General features: G+C 44.8%; 1 protein-coding gene across 1 annotated transcript in view; it reads left to right on the forward strand.

Moving 5' to 3' along the window:
* The window catches only part of LOC134465595 (laminin subunit alpha-3-like), a 109154-nt gene that overhangs the window by 3262 nt on the left and 81892 nt on the right, over window positions 1–24000 (forward strand). The window contains exons 3-5 of the mRNA XM_063219347.1: window positions 16846–16963; window positions 19263–19381; window positions 19851–20021. Coding sequence (XP_063075417.1) covers window positions 16846–16963; window positions 19263–19381; window positions 19851–20021 — 408 coding nt within the window. The remainder of the gene's footprint in view (window positions 1–16845; window positions 16964–19262; window positions 19382–19850; window positions 20022–24000) is intronic.

Raw genomic sequence — 24000 nt, forward strand, 5'->3', positions numbered from 1 at the left:
CACCTTGGTGTGTTTGTGTCTGTGCTGTGGGAAGCACTCAGCCATTCATGTGAGGCTGGGAAGTAGGGGAGGATGAATAGGAGAGGAGCAGGGTGGTGTAGCAGGGAGAGCAGGGTGGGATGGGGTGTGTGAGGGCCACGAGGGACCTCCATACAGAAGACGCAGTAATGCTCCATTTATTTAGGATGGCGTGGCAGGAGGTCGGGGTGGTGGGGTGGTGGGGTGGTATGGCGTTACTGGATTAAAGAGGCGCTATTAAGGGCTGTCCTGAGGTATTCACCCATAATTCCTCTCCACTGGCGGAGACAGGGTCCATTATCACACATATCCGCCCAGAGGGAGCAAGGCGGTCATACCTGGCTATTGTGCTGTTCTAGTTTATCTTCTTGCTTCTCTATTCAACATTCTTGAAGCAGTCATGAAAGCATGAAAGACAAATTTTGCTGGAGTTTATCACACAACCAACGATATGCACCACTCACGTTTAGTATAAAAGAAGTGATCTGTCATGGATGACCCAGTAGTCATTCAGCGATGCTATCTCTTCTGGCATCAGCAACTTTTCATGGAAATCCCACAAATATAATGTGTGGTTCACTCAGTTCACCATGCGTTCACCGCTATATTTTTTCTCCGCATCTGTCCAAAACCTGTTTTGAGCGAAATGGGCTGTTAAAGTTGACTGTAGTATGATATTAGATAAGGTGCTGCTGCTGCTGCTGCTGCTGCTTGACTTACAGCACAATGCACTGTAGCCTCTGATGTCGGCGGAGGCAGGATCCAGCTGACTGATCTCTCTACTTCCTGTTTGGGGATAATGCAGGTGCCTGCTTCTTTTGCCAGTGTTATCTTCATCTCGCGCTGGATATACTGAATAATGGCATGATCTGGGTCCATGCAGTCTGCAGGAAGTTCAAAGAGCTTTTGAGTTTTCTTTTTTGCCAATAGACCAAAGGCATGCGTAGCAGTGCACCTGAACATGCCTTTTAAGAATGTCTTTAATGCTTCACTGACTCTTTCGCTTCCTACTCCACATGGTAGTGCATGTGACCAAGAATGTGTATAGTAAACATACATAAATGCTATGTGAATATGCTGTCTGAGTTAAGCATAAATGAATAAAGAAAACAAAATTGTAGAAAAGTCAAAACAAAAAATGTAACACAATTTATTTTGTGTATCGTGAGCGGCTTTGCAGCAAAGGCCCTGTCAGTCATTTCGTAATCTGTTCAATTAGTATAAGCCCATCAACATTAGTGCCACTGTTTTCCTTCTCCCCTGAACTTTGACCTTCGACTAAAGCTTGTTCTAAGACAGGAGACAACCTTGAGCTCTCTTAGTGGTGGTGGCAGCCCAGGAAATCTCGGGTTTAGGGGGCCACTCTTAAGTTCAGCAGTTTGTGTAAAGGAGATGCCATTCGTGAAATCCTGAATACACTGCACACACAGAGACTGCATACAAGTCCAATGGACTGGAAGGCTGCCGTGAATGAGTGTTGCTGGCCTCCCAGACTAAAACGTGGTGCAGAAGACATTCATGCACGTTCACTTGGTGTTTGTTTTTTTGCTTGCGGACATGGCATGCATAAAACCACTGCAGACAGCAACAACACAGCCTGTCCTGGAAAGCACTGGCTAACGGGACACATGCCGCGGCCAAAGCATGCGGCATTGTTCTGGGCAATGTATTTTAGGAACTCTGAGATCAAGGCACTTATCTTTGCTGCGTGTTGTTGTCACCCCGTGTTTCGTCGTGCGTGTGAGAGTTCACACACATTGTGGAGTCGGAGGTGGTGGTGGAGGAGGTGGAGGAGGAGGTGGTGGTAGTAGCGGCGATGCTGCTAGCGGTTGCAGAGGCAGTCGTTGTGCCTTGGCTGATTTACAGTTGTCTGCCCGTTCTTGTAAAAATTCACCTCTCGGTTCAGGAAGGGTGTCCCCAATGCCCTTTCTCCTTTTCGGGATGTTTGTCGAAAGGCCTCGAGATAGCCTTTGGGAACAGACAAAGTAGCTTTAAATCGCCCATTGGAGTGGATTCCAGTTTGGATCAAATGCAAGCCTGTTTGAATAGTTCCTTTCTATGGAGGGTTTAAACGTGGTGTGTGGACTATAGCACTTGACACTAAATCTGATGGATTGAATGCACAGGAGCGAGCTGTTCCTTGCATGCTTATATAGTGGTCTTTTCTTTGGGGGCTTACCTTGTTGATAGTGCTCTGGCAGTCACATAACCATCAGCATGGCCAGTAATGTAAGGACAACATAGGTGAAGGATAGGTACACAAAGGAGCTTGAGAACATAAAAAATAATGCTGCATGACTCCCACAGTGTGTACACATTGCATGAAAAACACAAGGGGCTGCCCATGATTTGGATATCAAAGAGTTTTTCTTCCCTCAGGATGGGAGAAAAGGGCTCCTGTAAGTGTTTGCTAGTCTGGTTCACCTGGCAGTGATTTTTCATTCGGCCAAATCTTGTTTTCTACCCCTTTTTTTAACTGTGTGATGTATTCATGGACTCTGGCGGTGCTCTTTTGTCCAAACACTAAAGCTTTTGCTCATATTGGGGAAGTTCCCTTTTGTGAGATAACAGTCAAAGTCAGTCTTCTTAGGTATTTTTCCGCATTTTGTTCTTTCTTTGTGTGTAGAGGGTTGGGTTGAAACACATGAGGAATGAAGGAAAATAAAGGAAAAATAGATAGACTCTATGGTCTGAGTGCAGTCAAACACACACACACACACACACACACACACACACACACACACACACACACACACACACACACACACACACACACACACACACACACACACACACACACACACACACACACACACACAGAGTGGATCCACCTGTTGAAAGACTGTATGATCCAGTGCTTAACAGGTCAGCTGTGCACATGCGTGCGTGTGTGCGTGCGTGCGTGTGTGTGTGTGGTTTCTTTAGAAATGCACTACCCAAATCTATGTGGTATGTTATTTTTAGGATGCCTATCTGGATATAAAAAGCCACAAAGTCTACTAGACTATGAATGGAATACTTTGGACTCTACTCCATTTTATTACTTAGTACATACACATACTACTGAGTAAGTCTAGAAAATGGCCCTTTGCATTCCACTGACTTGTGTGTTGCAGGATGATCTAGCAAAGTGTTTGTATCTGTTTTTGACAACCCATGAGTAGAGATGAGCATTCAGGCCTACTATGGCCCACTCCCCTCTCTTTCGAAACCACTTTTGGTGAAAAGTTCAGTCTGTAGTCGTGATGAAAGGTCGTATGTATTTTGGACCCCACATCAAATGTCATTATGAATCAACCGTGATATCTTAAGTATTTTCAACAGATATGTGTTGGCTTTCGACCATGAATACAGTCTTGCATGAAAAAAACCCTCCTTGGTGTTGTGTGAGCATTCCAGTTCTGTTAATGTTATGCATGCCCTCTCTCTGTTGGGAGACGACTTTCAGCCTCTTCTGGCATAATAATTTGTGCATGTGTTATACCGTAAAAAGCAAATATTTCGGTGTTAATTCAACACTCACAGAGTCAAATATAACACCCATGGTGTTGAGCTTACTCTCTAAGTGTTAAATTAACGCTGTCAAATTCACTGTGTATGCATAACTTTTTGGGGGAGATTTTTGTCTTTGGTTTTTGTCTTTGCAAAAGTTCTTTCCACACCCTCCCTTTTTGGTGCATCTCTGAAGTATTGAGACAGTGCCGGGATAGTACTCAGCCTCTTCTCTTTTTTCTTTTTATTCCATGCATGAGTCCAAAACTCAAGTAGGGGCCTCAGTCAAGCCAAAGCAAAGTGTGGACTGGGTTATTTTAGTGCAGGTCTTCCCAGCCTTTTTCCAACTTCAGGCCCACTTGAAATGTTCACAAATGTTCGGGGCACCACCTCTGACCCAATGAAAAATACAACTCAAAATAAAAGTCAACAGCAACACACACAAATATATTAGTTTAATTTTTTTAAATTGGTTTGAAGGCCCACTTGAAATACCTTCTGGGCCCTGGCCCACAGTTTGAGAATCTTAGTGCATGTGTGAGGCCTGCGATGGCTGGCCCGTGTTGCAGGGCTCAGCACTCGGCTTACTGCAGCATACTCTTCAGATTAGTTCCTGGAGAGGTGGAGGTGGCTTTGTTTCAGCTCTCTACTGGAGCTAACGTTAGCGGCCAAATCTTTTCTTTGCGCCATGCTCAACGTTGCGTGGTCAAAATTTAGATAAGCCCCAGGAGGATTTCTTCTTCGCGAGTGGCTGGGAGTGAGTGGGACGATGTGTTTAGGACGTGGAAGTAAAATAGTCTTTTGCTATAAATAAGTAACTTTTTTAAAGTGTGCGTATTGTGCTTTGTGTGTATTCTGAGTCACTGTTTAATAGTAGCTATTGTATTGTATTGTTGAATGATCAAATACCTCCTTGGTACTCATATTGTTCATTCAGAATTTAGACGTTAGACATCGGACAGAAGCAGGAAAAGGCTCAAGACAAGGAAGACCTGTCATGTTTAAAGTTCTCTGTTTGCAGGCCATTGAGCCAGACTGCTGTTTTGAGCCAAGCTTCTGTCTGCACTTGTAATACAGTAGGCACTGGGTAGCCATTCAAGTCTTAGGAATGGATCATGAGGGGTCCATACAGTACGTGCGGGTGAGAATGCATCTTCCAACAGCAGACCCACAGACCGTACTGCACTATGGAAAAAATGAGGAGGATTTATATCTAAAGATTTGTCAGACCTTTTTCCAGGCCTTTGGCCATGCGTCTACACTGAAAAGGCAAGTGGGAGGTGGCAGTGACACAGGCACTGACGCACGGTGCTCCGCCAGGGCGGTCGAACGTACGCACACACGGCAGCCGGCACCGCGTGGCAGGTAATCCCAATTTGGCACAGCTGGGCTTCCAGTTATTGCACCATGGTGACGTTTATAAATAGTGCCGGAGTAGGGGGGGGACGGAGAAAAAAATGCTCTTAAAATGCTCACAGCAGGTGGCCTGGAGGGGACAAAGGGAAGAGCTGACTATTGTCACACAGTCTGCCACATGGGGACACAGTCTCACATTGGGACTTCATGTTGGGTGTGCACACGAAAAATATCTGGTGAGAGCACACGCATAATTCGACATGTGATTTATTTTTCATTTCATTAGTTGTTACATCAAAATTTTATCTTGATTGAAAGAAATGTCCAGAAAAGACGGGACACTTGCCATGCTGCTGCACGAGAGAAAAGGAATTCTCCCTCACTCCAGCCATTCCACTACACCTCACTCTCCACCACCACCACCTGTTCCTGACAGACAGACAAACAGAACTTGCCCCCCCTTCCGTCCCCCCACCTCATTGTTAGGAGAGGTCTTTGGATGCCACTGGCTTCTAAATGCTACAGCACCAACTGTCTGGCTGCGCTGATCTCCCGGCAAGCGGGTGAGGTGATTCTTCATTTGGTGCGCATTCCTCGGGCCTGAGGTCGTGTGCAGTTTGGGGCTTTGTGATGCGGCCACTGTACAGCCTCACATGCCTCACTTGATCACCCGTCTGCCTGCCTGCGCTGCGCTGTGCTGTGCTGTGCTGTGCTGTGCTGTGCTGTGCTGTGCTGTGCTGTGCTGTGCTGTGCTGTGCTGCGCTGTGCTGTGCTGTGCTGTGCTGTGCTGTGCTGTAGTGTGTGCTGAGGAGTGTGCTGTGCTGTGCTGTGCTGTGCTGCGCTGCGCTGCGCTGCGCTGCGCTGCGCTGCGCTGCGCTGCGCTGCGCTGCGCTGTGCTGTGCTGTGCTGTGCTGTGCTGTGCTGTGCTGTGCTGTAGTGTGTGCTGAGGAGTGTGCTGGGACGTCGGGCTTTCCTCAGACCCGCCCTGCTTTGCTTTGCTTTGCCGACAGAAACACACATGCGTGCCACACACACAAAGATACACATACAGTACAATACACGCACATTCACAGACACATACGCACATACTGTACATGTAAACGCACACACACACACACACACACACACACACACACACACACACACACACACACACACACACACACACACACACACACACACACACACACACACACACACACACACACACACACACACACATATATACACACAGACACCCATAGATGACCATTGTAAAGCCAATTAAGAAAATTCCAAATGAGCCAAATAATGGAGACAGCTGCAAACATAAAAAAACAGTGTAGGGTGGGCTATAAAACATTGCAGGCAACTCAGAAAAGGGGCTTAATGTTGAAAACAGTGCACTTGTTTTTCAGTGACTATTACAACATTCCACTGGTGGAACAGCGTGCATTATGGGGCTACAGATTGTGACATTTCACAGTTTGTTACTGTCAAACTCAGTTAGTGGGACTCATTTATTGCATCCCTACTCCAAGTTGAACAACAGAGTCAACCTTGTGCTGTTGCTCTGTCTTTATTACACACAGGCACAGACACACTTGTGCGTGCGCACACACACACACACACACACACACACACACACACACACACACACACACACACACACACACACACACACACACACACACACACACACACACACACACACACGCACACGTATAGACTGGGCAAAATCGTCAAGAAATGCTTCAGGAAAAGGGTCTAGTCTACACATGTACACAGGTACTGTACATGGGTACACTCTCTTTCACCTCTCTCTCTCTCTCTCTCTCTCTCTCTCTCTCTCTCTCTCTCTCTCTCTCTCTCTCTCTCTCATGTACTTTCTTCGAGGTGTCTATGTCTTGGCTCTATGACTCAGTAATTCTTGATAGGCAAGCCAAGTTCATTTGTATAACGCATTCTATACAGACAGTTCAGTGTGGTTCAAAAAAGTAGAACAATAGAAACAACAATAAAACGTTAAAATGAAAGGACAAAGGTCAAACATACAGTATGCGGTTCAAAATAATGAAAATTATAATGGCCTATATCGCCCATTCAGAGGAGTGTGATTGTCTGACTGGCTGTGTGTGGAACAGCAGGAGCTGTTGAAGTTCCCCCACAGCCAACCAGGAGCTGCATGGACACCTGGAACAGATGGGAGTGCAAAGACAGGAGAGAGTGAGACACCTAACACTCTCTCACCCCCCACATATGCACACATACACACACACGCCCACACACGCACGCGCGCGCGCATACACATACACACACACGCGCAGCGACGCTTGCCCAAGAAGTCTCTCTGCACTCAGCAAGAAAGGACGCGCTTCCCTTCCCGCGCGAAAAACTGGAACCGTCCCCCGCTGCTGTCAGCCTTGGCAGCGGCCCTTGCGTGACTAGCTGTCGTCAGAATCTCCTCGTCTGATTGAAAGGCGGAGGTAAATAGTGCCTGGCGCTGTGCTGTCGCGCTGTGCGCAGGCATGTGTGAAGTCAGAGGAGGAATTTAGAAGGGCGCGGTACGGCACAGTGCTAACAACGCTAATGGTGACTCTTTTTTTTAGCACCTCCGGGCGGGCACACAGTCTGCACAGCCACAGCCACAGCCAGAGTACCCGTGATAGGGAGCCAGGGCAGTCACCTCGGCCTCGGCCCCCCTCTCCTTGGGCCGCTTGGCTGGTGCCTGTGGTCGAGGGCCATGGACACCTTAATAGCCTTATCAAACACACACATATTAACACTCAGGCCCACACGCCCACACACACACCCTCTCTCTCCCTTTCGTTCTCTCTCTCTCTTTCTCTTTCGTTCTCTCTCTCTCTTTCTCTTTCGTTCTCTCTCTCTCTTTCTCTTTCGTTCTCTCTCTCTCTCTCTCTCTCTCTCTCTCTCTCTCTGTGTGTCTCTCTCTCACACACACACACTCTCTCTCTCTCTCTCTCTCTCTCTCTCTCTCTCTCTCTCTCTCTCTCTCTCTCTCTCTCTCTCACACGTTCTCTCTCACACGCTCTATCCATGACAGCAGAGACACCACAGCAGTGTAATGTTCCCTTTCTCCCTGCTGCTGCCACTGTGGTGGTATGATTGTGTACAGTTCAGTACAGTACAGTGTGGTGTGGTGTGGCCAGATAGGGTGTGCTGTGAGCCCTGTACGTGCCCCCTTAGCGCCTCTTCTCCTCTGGTGATAATTACAGAGGGCGAGGGTGATCCGTGCTCCTCAGCCCCAGACCGTGCTCTTGTTTACTGGGGTCAGGTGGAGAAATGCACCACAGTTCAAGAGGTGGGCCAGCAGCATATAGTAGGCCCCATGTGACTTGCTCTCTCTCTCTGCCTCCATTCCTCCCTCTGTCTTCTCTCTCTGTCTTCCCTTCTCTTTCTGTTTTTGTCTCTTTCTCAAGTCTCTGTCTCTCTCTCTCTCTCTCCCCCCCCTCTCTCTCTCTCTCTCTCTCTCTCTCTCTCTCTCTCTCTCTCCCTCTCTCTCTCTCTCTCTCTCTCTCTCTCTCTCTCTCTCTCTCTCTCTCTCTCTCTCTCACTCCAGTTCTTGCTTACGTGACTTGGCCCGTTCCTGCACTTTGATGGATAATGGCAATAACGTGTGACTGCTCACCCTGAGTGCAGGTAGACTGTTACTCATTTTCAGAAAAGATCTGCCCCCACTTGCAAACAAACCCGTAAAGCAGCCAGCAAATCCAATGCACAGGTTAAGCGGAGGAGACGATAAGGGAGTTTCCCCTACAATGCCTTTTTTGAGAACAGTGCCCTCGACTCCACAGACAGAACGCCTTTATGCGACGCTGTATGTCTTATGATGTCATTGACATAGGTGAACAAAAGCCGTCTGATTTATTGCTAGCCACGTGCGCCATGTGGGCACAGATGCGAACAAATGAAATCAGCGAAAAAGAGGTGGCATTATAATGCGGCATAGCCGATAGCCGGATCCGTTCTCGCCGTGCTTCCCTGCATGGTGGTACCAGGATGAGTCCCAGATGCTTTGTGGTTTTCCCTAGTGTTGGTCCCGGCTAATCACGTCATTTAGCGAGGCATTCTTTGGAGACATGGGGTTAGGGATTTAACGATTTTGGTAAGCCATCATTATGGAGCAGTCATGCTTCTTTTCCTAAGACACGAGTGGCAATGTTCAAACTCGGTCTCTGCTTTGAGATGTGCTTCAACCTGTCCATGAAACAATATGTATTTTGTTGCCTGCGCTTGTCCGCGGGATTAAAGGGGGGAAACGTTCCATAGAGGGTGGCTTTAAGGGAGGCCATTGAAGTATCACCCGGTCTGACTTTGGGAGATTACTGGTTGTTTGGATCACATCCCTCTTTGCCGGATGTAAGACTGATTTTCTTTATTCTAAGACTAACAACAATCAAGTGCAATCTGAAACGCAAACAGTACATCTAATCCCTTTCTTTACTGAAAATATGACTTTTATATACAACAATTATTACAAATAATGCATCCATTGTGTATTTTAGGAACCACAAAGGACACTTTTTATAGCCTTACATTTGATCAAACATAATTTTAACCATAGCATGTGTATTTATAACTTATACCAATTATAATGTATGAATTTCATCCTATTCAGTATTCAAAATGGTTTAGTTAAAATGAACAAGTTGTTGTTTAATGCCAAAACATGTTCCCTTGTGGTTTGCACTTTACATACGGTACATTTGTGAAACTGCTAGCATCTCTACAGCACTATCTCCAAATCCCGGGAGTGCCAGACGACAAGCTCTATGACAGGTTGTTGACTGTGACGCCGCGCCTTGTCTATATCTATGCATATCTCTATGTGTGTATTAGCGCCTGTTCACATGTGTGTGTGTGTGTGTATGCGTGTTTGTGTGTGTGTATGCATGTGTGTGTCTGTGTCTGTGTCTGTGTGTGCATGCATGTGTGAGTGTGAGAGTGTGAGAGTGAGTGAGTGTGTGAGATGTTGACACCATGTTAGGAATCCGAGACCTGTGCTCACGTCTGCTTGAGGGTGTCCCTTATCTCTGGTACTGTTAATGCTCAAGAGGATTTTAAACACACGTACACTCATGCCTACCTCACCAACTATAACCTTCCTGCCTTGTTTACATTGAACTATAAACAAACAAATAGAAAAGTAGAAATGCTCTCAGAGAGTGCAGACCTCCACCAAGGAAGTTGTTTGATACAACATTTGACTAAGTTACACCCTGTTAAGAATCTTTGAAAAATTCCTGGGTCTGGATCATGATCCGGATCACCACCAAAATTGCATCACTTGTTCTTTTGGCCAACAACTCCACAAAGTTTCATCCAAATCCATAGACAACTTTTTGAGTAATCCTGCTGACAGACAAACAAACAAACAAACAGACAGACAAACAGACAAACAGACAAACCAACGCGACAGAAAACGTAACCTCCTTGACGTAGGTAACAAACAATAAATGACAATAAATGGACATGTATTGACAATGGACGTCACACAGTTATATGCACGTGTACGTTTCTCAAGGATATTCACACACAGATTCATCAGATTGTGTCCTCCGGCCCTAACTCTATAACAGGATACACTGGCGATATCCTCATTTGACAGCACACCCTGAAATATTCAAGTCTATTGTTAGAACTGGCTGTTCTCTCGCAGCCTGGCCTTGATGCTGTTTTTAGGTCAGAAGCCCAGAATTTGTTTATGTGAGGGGGCTATCTGTTTTTTGTTCTCCCTATCCGGTTACTCATGGGTGGACGGGTTCCCTGATTAGCTGAACGGCCACTCCCATGGTCTGCCCAGGCAGTGAGGCGATCAAGTCACGCTGGCAGGCATACACATGCACGCGCGCGAATACACACACACACACACACACACACACACACACACACACACACACACACACACACACACACATACACATGCACACACGCGTGAACACACACACACACACACACACACACCACACGTCACACCCCACACACGTACAAAACTGAAAGAAAAGACAATGAATTAGTTACAGTATGCACACATTCAAATGCACAGAAATGTATTACTGTTCAAAGTGCTGTTGTGTTCTGTTTTCCTTAATATGCCATCATTGCCACCATTACTGAAAAGCAACACTGGTAATTTTCCTCTCCTGTCATCCTAAAGTTCGGAAGCACAAGTGCCTCTCATTCTATAGAATGACAGCCTATGTGCCTACACTAACTTCTAACTGTTACAAGTTGCTGAAATAACGAAACAATTTCATTATTTTAAGGTTGGAAAAACAGAGCGACTGTTGACTGAATGACGGCTCATTAGTGACAGTTGTGAACGAGCAGCGAAAACCACACGGCACATCTGTGTGAGGGAGGGAGGCAAGGCCAGACTTGCAATGTCCATGGCCCCCAGGGTGCAGCCATCCATCATAAGCCCCGTGCTCGGATGGATAGGGCCTAGCTGATTTATAATGAGCCTGTACATGTTGCCTCCCCTGCGCTCGCTCCCGACTACGGGTCACTTTCATTTTTCTGCGAGCCTTTTATTTAGCAGCACAGGCAAGCAAGCCGAGCTCTCTGAAGGGAAACAATGCAGAAACCTCAAAGAAAACATGTGCATGCACGCACACGCTCACGCATGCACACATACCCGAGTGTGCGTTTGTGTGTGTGTGTGTGTGTGTGCGTGTGTGTGTGTGTGTGTGTGTGTGTGTGTGTGTGTGTCTGTGTAGGGAAAATTACTAATTTTGGTGTGTGTGTGTGTGTGTGAGAGAGAGAGAGAGAAAGAAAGAGAGAGAGAGAGAGAGAGATGGAGAGAGAGAGAGAGAGAGAGAGCGAGTATGACAGTTTGAGAGGCACCCAGAGAGCCTGTGTAAGAAACAGACAGGATTTCTGTGAAGGGTGTGTGTGAGTGTGTGTGTGTGTGTGCGCGTGCGTGCATGCATGCATGCCTGCGTGTGCAGGCGTGTACGCACGTGTGCGTGTACAAAATCCTCTACCAGTGTGGACCTGCTCCTTCCGGGCCTTAAGCCACAACTACTGGAGCCTGCCTCAGATACCGTTAGACGACCACACCATCCTCGCTGGGGGAGCCTGCCTCAGATACCGTTAGACGACCACACCATCCTCGCTGGGGGAGCCTGCCTCAGATACCGTTAGACGACCACTCTATCCGCGCTGGGGGAGCCAATATCCTCTTATTTGGAGCGGGCCCAATAATCTCATGCAGAGTCTTTGCTAACTCCCCTGCGAAGGCTAATGGTTTGTGTGTGGGATCATGCTGCATGCCTGATGTGTGGACGGAGTGCTCCTGTTGTGTGTGGGATTCTCCCCAAAATTATGCAGCATAAAAACTGACTAAGTGACATGAAAATTGTTCCACTGTGGGTAACTCAGTAGGCCTAACGAAAGGGATTCTTTTTTTAAAAGATGTAATGAGTAACAAGCAACACTACTTTTTAGAAGTAACTTCCCCAGCCCGGCGGTGGTTCAAGCGGTAGGGCGCTACACTGCTGCACCGGCAATCAGGGCTCAATTCTGGCCTGGGTCCTTCGTCGGTCCTTCCCTGTCTCTCCCTCCCCATTTGCTTCCTGGCTCTCTGACTGTCCTCCTAGCATTGGTAAAGGCACAAAAAGCCCCAAAAATATCTTTGAAAAAAATAACTTCCCCTACACTGCTCTTGTGCATGTCAATTCCACCTTCTTCTGACACGGCAACACTAGTCGGTGTGTGTAACTGCAATGTGGCATGCTAGCAGTTTCATATTGTACGATAAGGCCACACAGAAGTGTCAAGGGTATCAGTGTTCTGTTACTGTCAAAGACACAGAAATATGAGTGAGGATGATTAGAAAGTGTGGCTACAAAATAAATATTTCTGTCAGCAGTTGTATGTTGGATCTGAAGGTGTTTTTTTTCTATGCTAACTGGCTCGACTGATCATGTTTAGACATTCCATCATGCAAAAATTGCACTGACCTTGATCATGTGACTGTAAAACCACCTGATGAAGGCAAATGACAATGACTAAAATGACTAATAAATGTTGTGCTGGAGATCATACATTTGGCGTGATGTACATATGTTTTTTGGAAATAGCAGACCATTGGATGGATCAGTGAAAAGAATGTAAAACATGAAACAAATGCTAACATATACGGTACATTATGTAAAATGATAAACTTGGGTCAAGCTGACCATCCCCAGTTAAAAGATCAAGATGGGCATCATGTTACTAACACACAGACACTGAATGCATCTGAAATGTGGTCGGCAGCTTTTGTAGCTTGTTCCCCGCCTGCCTGTTCTCCGTGGCAAACCCCTTTGTTCGCTGTGACTGTGTCCTGACATGCAGGAACGCTCTGCCAAAGCTGGCAAAGGTGTGCCCAGGTGTAATCAGGTGCTCCCTTGTACCGAACAGCACCCAGCAACAGTGCCTTTCACTGTTGGGGGTGAAAGCTGAGGCTTCACTAGCGTACTGTACCAGCAGGATGGGTAGCCTTTGTCTGCTGATTTAAAAAAAATTGTGGTCAGTGGTGATCAGTGGGGTTTTGCAATCTGTAGGCAGCTAATTGAGAGGAGAAACTGTGTGTGTATTGTTTTGGGTGGGATAATTGCAGGTGTACATGTAATCAACCGGCATTTCAAACTCAGTGGTTGTGTTAAGGAGAGTTAATATCGTAACCACCATTACTGTGTGGATTACAAGGATTGAATCCTGCCGTGGGAATTTGTTCAGGAATACGACTGTGTGTGTGTTTGTGTGTGTGTGTGTGTGTGTGTGTGCGTGCGTGCGTGCGTGCGTGCGTGTGTGCGTGTGTGTGTGTGTGTGTGTGTGTGTGTGTGTGTGTGTGTGTGTGTGTGTGTGTGTGTGTGTGTGTGTGTGTGTGTGTGTGTGTGTGTGTGTGTGTACATGAGTTGCATATATGCCACACACAGTTATGCCACCCATGTCGAAAACATTTATGACTTTCATGGTTGATGGATTTATGATTGTTTTGATGTTATTAACAGAATAAAAAACTCCCATCTCAAAGACATATTGTGAAACAAAGGTTGGTGTAATTGTTTATATTTTATGTCATGTTTTAAGCTTATTAAATACATGGTAATTATGGTCTGTGGGAAGTTTCCAGTAATAATTCAGATATAATACCTTGTGAATGAATCTTTGTAGAAGTTAAAGGTTAATTTATTAAAGACCCTTTCCTCATCAATAGTTTTTGTGCTTGACCTGATTTACTATATAGTTTCAATCAACTGTCTGGAATTGAGGCTACCAGGTTGGATATTAGCCATGGTAAAGCTTGGTGGCTCATTGCTATAGCATTTTGCTATATTACCTTATCATGGGGAAAAAACTTTCCCAGGGTATCCGGTACTGTATTTTTTCTATTGCATATTAATTCGGCTGTTTATTAAAGCTCATTTCCTAAACCCTGCTCGGTCAGTTAGAGCCATCAGGGATATTATACGCATGTGGAGGAAGTATAACAGTCTGATACTCATAGGAGCTCTTTGCACACTCATTTCAGGTGCACATGAGGGTTTCTAGTGTGCACCTGAACGTTTTTGCTCACGAGAAACCTTTCAGAGATTTTGCTAAATTGCACATGTCATTTTCAGGGCTCTGTATTTTCTGGAGTGAGAGCGATAGTCAAACCTGGAGTTCAAGATCCAAAACCTGGAGTAGGAAAAGACTGCAACGCAGCATGCATTTTATTACAAAGCAAACAACCAGCAAGATGTTTTCACTATCATCGCTTCTCACTGTGCACATATTAAATGACAGAATTGCCAAGCATAGAAAACAAAAAAGGCTCAATATTTGGCTGTCCAGATACTCTGCTGACTGTCCCTTGCAGTCCCATAATATAAAAACGACAATAAACGATTGAAATTAGTGTCCAGCTGGCAGTGTTGTGATGTTTCATCTACAAGCAGATAGTGGTCCCAATGGTGCTTGTGGAGACATTTGAAGTTGGGAAATATGTCTAAAAGAGTTACGGTGCTGGTGTGCATTTGCAACGCTAAGACTGTTGTTGTCGTCTGGTGAGAGTTGTTTGGCTTTTTACAGATGATTTGTTGGTTTTGAAGCAAAAACATTTTGAAGCATAAACTGGCCTGGTAGCCTATTTCTTGCTCGCTGTTAGCCTTGTATAACCAAGGTTATCTGTTTTCAATCTCCTATGACCTAATTGCACATACATATCTTAACAACTCTATTGGGATATGATATACCAATGTCTCATAGAATTGTAATATCCAGAACTGATGTTATTTTGCTCCATATTATATTATATGTTTTGCCCGGCTGCATGTTCCATTGTGGCAGATGAGTGGTCAAGTTTAGTGTATATTGCTTCATCAGTTTCAGTCTTTTGACCTGAATATACTATACACATCAGCGGTTTCAGTGTTCATTGTCATCTTCAGCTCCTAGGCTTGGCATTGACAGCAATATTTTGCTGTTCACTAGAAAACACTCAGTCAAATATGATCTCTTGATGAAAACCACCTGCTACTTTGTGGCCATGGGAGTCACTCATGTCTTAATTCGTTTGTTTGGTAGGCCAGTTATATTGTTTTTAAATTTAGCCAGTTTCAGGTGAAAATGTGCTTTTGAGTTGGTTAAGACACAACATGTTCATGTGTTATTCGTTTTCTGGTTGTCTTATTACTTGGCTTGAAAGTCAAAGGGATGTATAAGTATTAACAGGCCTCCATTCTCTGAGGCATTGTGGAGGAAAACATTGTTATATTTTTATATATTGTTCACTATGATGTGGTGCCTCTCAGGCTTTGGAAACAAATTAGACGTGTCACAATCAATTACTCCTGCCCTGACTGTTTGTTGTGAGTGGCTAGCATTTTGATTGATGGAAGGCTATTATAAGACATTATGCGTGGATAGAAAGTTTTGCTGAGTTCTGCTGTTTGGAGCACTTCAGCAAATGATGTAACATATTCCCCAAATATGGACCACTAGCATCAGAAAACAGTGGAAGTGGGTATGCATGGAAGCTAGCCCTGCCTACTACATCAATACATAATAGTGGCGTCAACAATAATCGATTCAGCAATGCATCGCAATGCGGGACAGGACAATTCAATAATCGATTCGGCAAGTTTCAATTACTTATGTGGATATTTCCAGAGTAAATGAACATTTAATTAAAGCAATTCAAAGCATTGAAAACTGCATGACTGATTCAGAAAACAGCCAATAAAATGTTGTTCAGTATTTTACTGCTTGTATTACCTCAGGACTGATGAAACATTTGCCTTGCTTTCAGTAGAAATGTGATGCATTGCAATGCATCGTAGAATGGGATTGAATCGATTCGAATCAAATCGTTGCCTCCAGAATCGTAATCGTAATCGAATCGTGAGGGCAGTGCTAATGCACACACCACAAATAAATAACTGCCGTCACTCTCCGTTCAGAGATGTTGCCAAGAGCAGTGAATGGTGATAACAGTAAGGCAGTAACAGTAAGGTAACAGTCAGGCTAACAGTGAGGCTATGCAATATAATGTGATCAATCACAATCAACATTTTCTGGCAATTGAGAGCTTGTAGATAAACACATTAATGTATGTAAATAGCTATTTGTAAATCATGTATAGAATACAAATTATGTATTCAAAAAAGCTTTGCTATAGAATACAAATTATGTATTCAAAAAAGCTTTGCTAGGGGAGGTGTCGTTGCGCAGCGCGCTAAGGCAACTGAACACAAATGGGCTTGCTTTATGCCCACGGGGATCCTTTCCCAGTCCAATGCCATCTCTCTGTTCTAGTCTCTTCCTGTCAATCTCTCCTCGCCCATCATCAATAAAGGCACAACAAGCCCATTTAGAAATCCTCACTATGTTCTGTGTGTGGATTGCTAAGGGAGTTTGTGGTGAGGGAGGTGCGACCGGAATGCAATTAGTCATCCACGTACTGTACAGTATGATGTTATTTATTTGTTTACCCTTCTTATCTTTCAGCTGTTCCATGTGGCCTATGTCCTCATCAAGTTTGCCAACTCGCCCCGCCCTGACCTCTGGGTACTGGAACGCTCCGTTGACCACGGCAGGACTTTCACACCCTGGCAGTACTTTGCACGTGAGTGCATATTTTGTGTGGTGTGTGTGTGTGTGTGTGTGTGTGTGTGTGTGTGTGTGTGTGTGTGTGTGTGTGTGTGTGTGTGTGTGTGTGTGTGTGTGTGTGTGTGTGTGTGTGTGTGTGTGTGTGTGTGTCTGTAGGTAGGTGTGTCTGTGTGTGTGTGTGAGAGAGAGAGGCAGAAGCAGACACAGCCATTTCTCTATGTGTGGGTGACATTGTACAGCAATGGCAGGTAGATCAGATGACATTGGGCTGATTCCTGTTTTCACAGCACAGTGAGAGCTGGCTCCATTTCCCTGAAGGCACAGGGCACTGTGGCCGGTTGTGCACAGGGCACGACTGCTGGGTGTGGATATTCACATGGAGGTGTTTTCAAGTGTGTCAGCACAGTGCAATGCATTCTGTGTGGGCACATGAATTATCTGTATGCGATGAGTCGTTTAAGACTTCCTCCAAGGAAGATTGTGCACATCCCAGGTCAATGTGCAGGACAAAGACTGATTGAATTTCTAAAGTGAGGAGTCCGCACACTTGAAATGTCTTTTTTGTGTACCTGCCATGGAATAAAACACAAAAGGATATGAAGTGTGCGGATTCCTCACTTTAAAACTTAAAGAACAGGCCTTCCAGATCAGACCCAGGGCAATATTGAATTTTCGCGTGGCCAGCAGCGCTTTCTTTCCAAAAAGCGACCCTTAGAGAGTACTTCTGCCAAAATGTCATGCTTTTATACCAAAGTGAACGATTATGTCACTAATCAGCTCTGCTACACAAACAAATCATAATCGCCTTTTCCAGCATCCCTCAAGTACAGTACCAGGTCACGCAGTATACACTGTACAAAGGGAAAGCCTCCACAAAGCCTGAATTGTCCAAGATCCTGGCCAAATGACCAGTCAGCTCCCCCTGCTCCTTCACATTATGGGAAAAAATAGTTTCAACCAATCAGGTTAAATATGATGAATGGAGACAGGTTGGTGAGTTCAGCCAGCATGTGAGGACAATCCCCTCTTTTAATACCATTCTCCAGTCCTTTAATCATGGCTGCTGCTCGCAGACTTCACTTTCTAAGAATGCGGAATACATAGAGACAAATTTGCCAGAAGCTGTAATTTGGAAGACGTGTGTGTGTGTGTCTGTGCCTGTGCGTGTGTCTGTGTGCCTTTGTGTGTGCGTGTGCGTGTGCGTGTGTGTGTGTGTGTGTGTGTGTATGTGTCCGTGTGTGTCCGTGTGTGTTCGTGTATGTGTGTGTGTGTCCCTTTGTGTGTGTGTGTGTGTGTGTGTGTGTGTGTGTGTGTGTGTGTGTGTGTGTTTGTGTGTGTGTGTACGTAGGCGTGTGCGCGCGTGTGTGTGCGTGTGTGTGCGTGTGTGTGTGTCATTTATGAGGGTGTGCTGCAATAGTGAAGGCTGGGTCTTACTGTAGGCTGCCTGTGATTTCCCAGCTGGAGCGATGAGTCATCAGTACCCTGTGACTCTACTGTGCTGTCATATCTGGTCAAACAGTATGGCTCATGGATGTGGAAACTCAAATGCATGTACACACATAGACAGGTTCATGCATAGATATACTGTACATTCAGACTCAGTCATGCACACTCTTGTACATGCATGTGCATGCAGGCATGCATTCATACGCACACAGGCATTTACAGGAACATACACATTCACAGGCACACACCCACCTGCATGCAGGCGCACGCGCACGCGCACACACACACATACACACACACACACACACACACACACACACACACACACACACACACACACACACACACACACACACACACACACACACACACACACACACACACACACACACACACACACACACACACACACAGGACATCGCACAGACAGCACACCCTGGGGAGAACAGCTGTGCTCCCTCCGTTCATATCCCTCAGACTGGTTCACCTGATTAAGTTTGGTTGTCCTCCCTCTGTGTGGGTGAATCTTGCCAAGGGCCTCTGTTCAGTCACTTTGCCTTCTGTCAGATGCTCTCTTTTATATCTCCATGCTACCTCCTTGATTTTTTTGCCCATCTGATGGTGCGTTTGTGGATGACAGATGAGCTATGTACAAATGTATGGGTAGCCACAGGGTGATAAATTAGTATCTGTTGGATGAATTTTGAAGTGTAATCCCATGTAATGACAATGTTTTCATATGGCAAAGTCCTTCAAGTCTTATTTATGCGTCCTCATCTATTGAGATTAATACTGTATTGCAACATTTGACAATGTTTCTGTTGGATTCAAACTGAAAGTAATGTATGGTTTTTTTCTCATTATTTCAGATTCCAAGCGAGAATGCATTGAAAGGTTTGGGAAGCAGCCAAACATGCACATCCGTGGAGATGACGAACAGCTCTGCACCACTGAATACTCACGCACTGTGCCTTTGGAGAATGGGGAGGTACATTCTGTTTGATTTTCAAAAAATCTTTGATTTGTTATTAATTCATTTTTTTCTTATGTTATATACAGTATGTCCTGTGGAAATGGAATGGACAAGATTATCTGCCTTTAAATATCCACTATTCCTCAGGGCTCAGCGATTTTAACTTTATTACCATAGTACTAAATCACTATGACAGTGACCAGGGCCTTTAGTAATAGGTTACGACTTGGTCATTGCCGTTCTGGTAAATTTAAAACAGGGGTAGTGTCTTAAGGAGTTTCTCAGGGTTCAGCTATTTCACCTTAACTACCATAGTACTACACCACTATGACAGCCCACAGGGTCTTTAGTAATACACTACCACTTGTTCATTGCCATTCTGGAAACAGGTAATTTATAACAGGGGTGATCTGGTCTTAAGGGGTTAATATCCACTGTTCCTCAGGGTTCAACTATTTCAGCGTTTATTGTTGTTGTTGGCCAGATTGTGGTGTCGCTGGTCAACGGGCGGCCCGGGGCCAGGAACTTCACCTACTCCCCAGTACTGCAGGACTTCACCAAGGCAACCAACATCCGCCTGCGCTTCCTGCGCACCAGCACCCTGCTGGGCCACCTCATCTCCAAGGCCCAGAGAGACCCCTCCGTCACGCGCAGGGTAGGGCACATGTTTCACTTTCACATGTATGCCCACTCCTCACAGTAAAACGTGTATTGTTTTTTTTATACGTCTATATATCCATTAGTTCACTTTCTGAAATTTGGATTAAGCATGTATATACTAGTGGTGTCAACAATGATCGATTCGGTGATGCAATCCAATGCGGGGCATGGACGATCCAGAATCGATCCGGCAATTTCCAGAATCGATCCGGCAATTTGGAAGTTTCAATTACTTCCATGGATATTTTCGGGAGCAAATGAACGTTAAATTAAATAAAAGCACTTCAAAACATTGCAAGACTGATACAGACTGATACAGAAAACAGCCAATAAATTGTTGCTCAGTATCTGACTACTTTTATTGCCTCATCATGACTGATTAAACATTTGCTTTGCTTTCAGTAGAAATGTAATGCATTGCAATGCATTGTAGAATTGAATCGGATCGGATCAGATCGCATAGAATCGAATCAAATCGAATTGCTACCTCCCGAATCGTGATCGAATCGGATCTTGAGGGCAGTGCCAATCCACACCACTAATGCATACATCTTCGTTCTCGCCGTAGAACGGACTTCTCATGATCGTGCCACTCTCGCAGGATTGACCATCGAAGTGCTTCATGGGGTCTGCAGGGACCACTGCACTCAAGAAATTGAGATAGATTATGTGGCGTATTGGGCAAGATCGCTTGCCGTGGTGCTGAAGTACTGCCACGGCCAAGAAATATCTATGCGGCAAACATTCTTGAAATATGGAGTACAGGGCGCCACTGAGCAACAGGGCGCCCGCAGATATGTGCGAACTCTAAGCGGACACACACCCCGGCAGATGATGGTTGGAGAGCAATGGAGTGAGATGCACTGGAATTAAGTTAGGGCAAGACACCTGACGAAACGATCGAACAGCGCCAGAAGGGAGGCGAAAGGGGAGGTGGTGGGTGTCGAGCGAGAAAGAAAAATTCTGACTGGAGACAGGTGAGCGGAGAATAAATGCTGTAGTTAATTAAGGGGTGTTCCAAATTCCAGTGCGCTGAAATTCCACTGAATGACGGCGAGAATGAGGTGCAAGTGGTTAAATAGACATGCCTATCTTTCACGCTCACTGAATTCAGGCAAATGACAGTAGAGTGGAGAATAGAAATTAGGCAATTAGGCATCTCTCGAACTTTCATATTTAACAAAACGTAAAAAAAAATTGAGGGGTTTTAACCTTTATTGCGGCAGTGTGAGAGAGACATGAAGCGAGTGGGGAGAGAGAAAGATGGGGAAGGATCGGCAAATGACCCGGGCTGGAATCGAACCTGGGTCGCCGGTGTAGTAACCCAGCGATCAGGGCCTGAAGTGTATTGTGTATTGTGAATTTTACACACAATGTTCCTAATGAAAATGCAAAGATCAATTTGTGAAAGCATAGTTAATATAAGTGAAAATGTAATGCATGTAATGTTAACAGCATAAGAAAACAGAAATACATCAAAAGGATGAATCGTTTCAGGAAATGTTAGCAGGCAGATCACCATTTCTTCTGTTACATTTTCTCAATGGCCACTGAATGGTGTGGCCATCATTTCCGACTTGTTTCCTGTTATGGCTCATTGGCACTGGCACGTGTAGTCCTCTTTTGTTGGATCACTGCACCAAATTTTTTTCATAGTTGAAGTTTGTTGTGCACTCTGTTGCGCTACACCTTATACTGTGAAGGACCTATGCACATACAGTAGCCTACATACCAGAAGGTTTAAGAGCTTGTGTGTACTGATATGTGTACTGCTATTTTGTTCAGTACTGTATACATGAACATGTGACTTAATGCTTGGTACCAAGAGGTAGTAGTCAGGCACTGAGTTACCGAGTTTAGCCTGACTGTTTTGAAATCCTTCCAATGCTGAGATATGGACATTTTATTGTGGTCTGTCTTTCCTCTTAGCATTGTTTCGTGTGCCGGTTGCATAGTTTTAGGCATCTGGCCTGGCGGATGGAGGGAAAAGGAAAGGGGAAGTGGCACTAGCCAGGAGACCATTAGTAGATTCTTACTGCATGGCTTTGAACAATGGGCACATGGGCCTGTACCAAATCACGATTTTAAGTTAATGAAATAATGAGTTGGGAAGTTGGCTTTGAGGAACACTTTGTTTCCGTTTTGGCATGCTACGTTGCGTTCGGTTTAGTCATTATGAATAAAGGCAGCTCTCTGGAGCCGTTGTACTGCACAGTTAACCTTTCTGAACTCTATGAATTCTGAATCAATTGATTTTCTGTTCATCATGCAGTAAATCATTTGTGCGAGTCAAAATGAAAACCCTTGTAACAAAGAAAGTTGAAGTTTTTATTGGGTCATCTCATCTGCGAGTGATAACACATCCAGCATATCATCGAGCGATTACACTGAATGAATCAGATGGGCTCCAGTGCACATGGCAGGCACAGACTATAGACGGGGAGGAACGGTAGCCTACCATGCACCCCCCCCACAACAAAACGCCACATGACTTTTTTTAATCTTCAAGATGTCCTGAATAAGAATCTGAGTGGTAACAGTCATATAACTCACTCCCACTATAATTTTTCACACATATTGTATATGACCCCATGCATTCTAGTCCTCTGTAGTGGTGCACTGCCAAGGTCTCTAGAGCCATGATGCAGTTGGTTATAATAGCTTATGATATACCATATTAAAGCTTGGAGTCTGTAGGATACAGATATGATACTGTATTTGGTGTACTTTTTGCATAGCAACAGTTGCTAGGCAAAGCATCTTCCTTAGCAACCAGCATCAGTGATACGGTTCCTCTGCGATTACATTGTGTTGTGATGTCTGGATTTAGATGGCTTTTCCCAAGTGCCACATGACTTCTTTGAACCTCCAAGATGTCCCTAATAAGAATTTGAGTGGTAACAGTAATGTAACTCATTCCTACTGTACATCATATTGTACATGCCCCAGTATGCTCTAGGCTATACGTTTTAGTTCCATGTAGTTGTAAACGGTCAAGGCCTTAACAGCCATTTTGCAGTTGGCTATCATAGCTTCCCATATACCATATGTAAGCTTGGAGTGTGTAGTTTATGAATTTTATATCATATTTTTGGTATACCTATGACATTTGGAAAAATATACTTGGTTCAGTTATATGATGTGAGAGCTCTGTTTTTTTTTCTTAAATTCTTTAAATGACTCATCCATACAACCATAGACATATATAAAGACCTTACACGCAAATATATTAACAATTTGTAAAAGTATAATAATAGCATAATTACTAACTACTGGAAATATTGACAATACGTGCATAGCGAGCAGTACTGTATGTGTCTCTGTCACATTTGTGCAAGTTGGAGCACAACACCACAATAGAAGAAAACAAGTTGAATCATAAACAAAGTTTATTGAACATTTGGGGAAAGGTATAGTCCAAGGCAGACAGTTCATTCACTGCTACCGGCACTGTCTGTGCTTGACCAATCACTTTCAACTTCACTCTCACTGATATCATCACAGTGGACTTCACCACAGATGTCCTTCAACATCTGTGGCTGACTCTCACCTTCATACCACAGGGGCTGTAGACCACTTTCTGCCATTAACCACCATGTCCTTGGACCCACGGATGGAATTACAGGATTGTTGATGTTGGCTCTTTTTCCACAGGGCAACCTGAAAATTAACCCTACGGACATGCTGCGTGAGGCTTTTTCTGCAAGGTGGTAGCGAAGAGCATGTCCACATCCAGGAATAGACTTTCCTTGTTTGGTGCAAAGTTTGTTTATGATATTCAATCCCATGTCATCAATAAGGTCTTCTGTCACTGTCCAGGTTTCACCAAGATTGGCAAGCTTGGTAACAAACTGGGGGGATTTGAGCATTCTTCTTTCCAGGAAGAAGTTTACCTTTGAAATGCACTTGTCACATCACTCCCAGTGAAGCCATGGAGACCAAGTACAGCTGTGCACTTTTCTTGGCCAAGTTCT

The sequence above is a fragment of the Engraulis encrasicolus genome, chromosome 16 (assembly GCF_034702125.1).
Source record: "Engraulis encrasicolus isolate BLACKSEA-1 chromosome 16, IST_EnEncr_1.0, whole genome shotgun sequence".
Classification (NCBI taxonomy): Eukaryota; Metazoa; Chordata; class Actinopteri; order Clupeiformes; family Engraulidae; genus Engraulis; species Engraulis encrasicolus.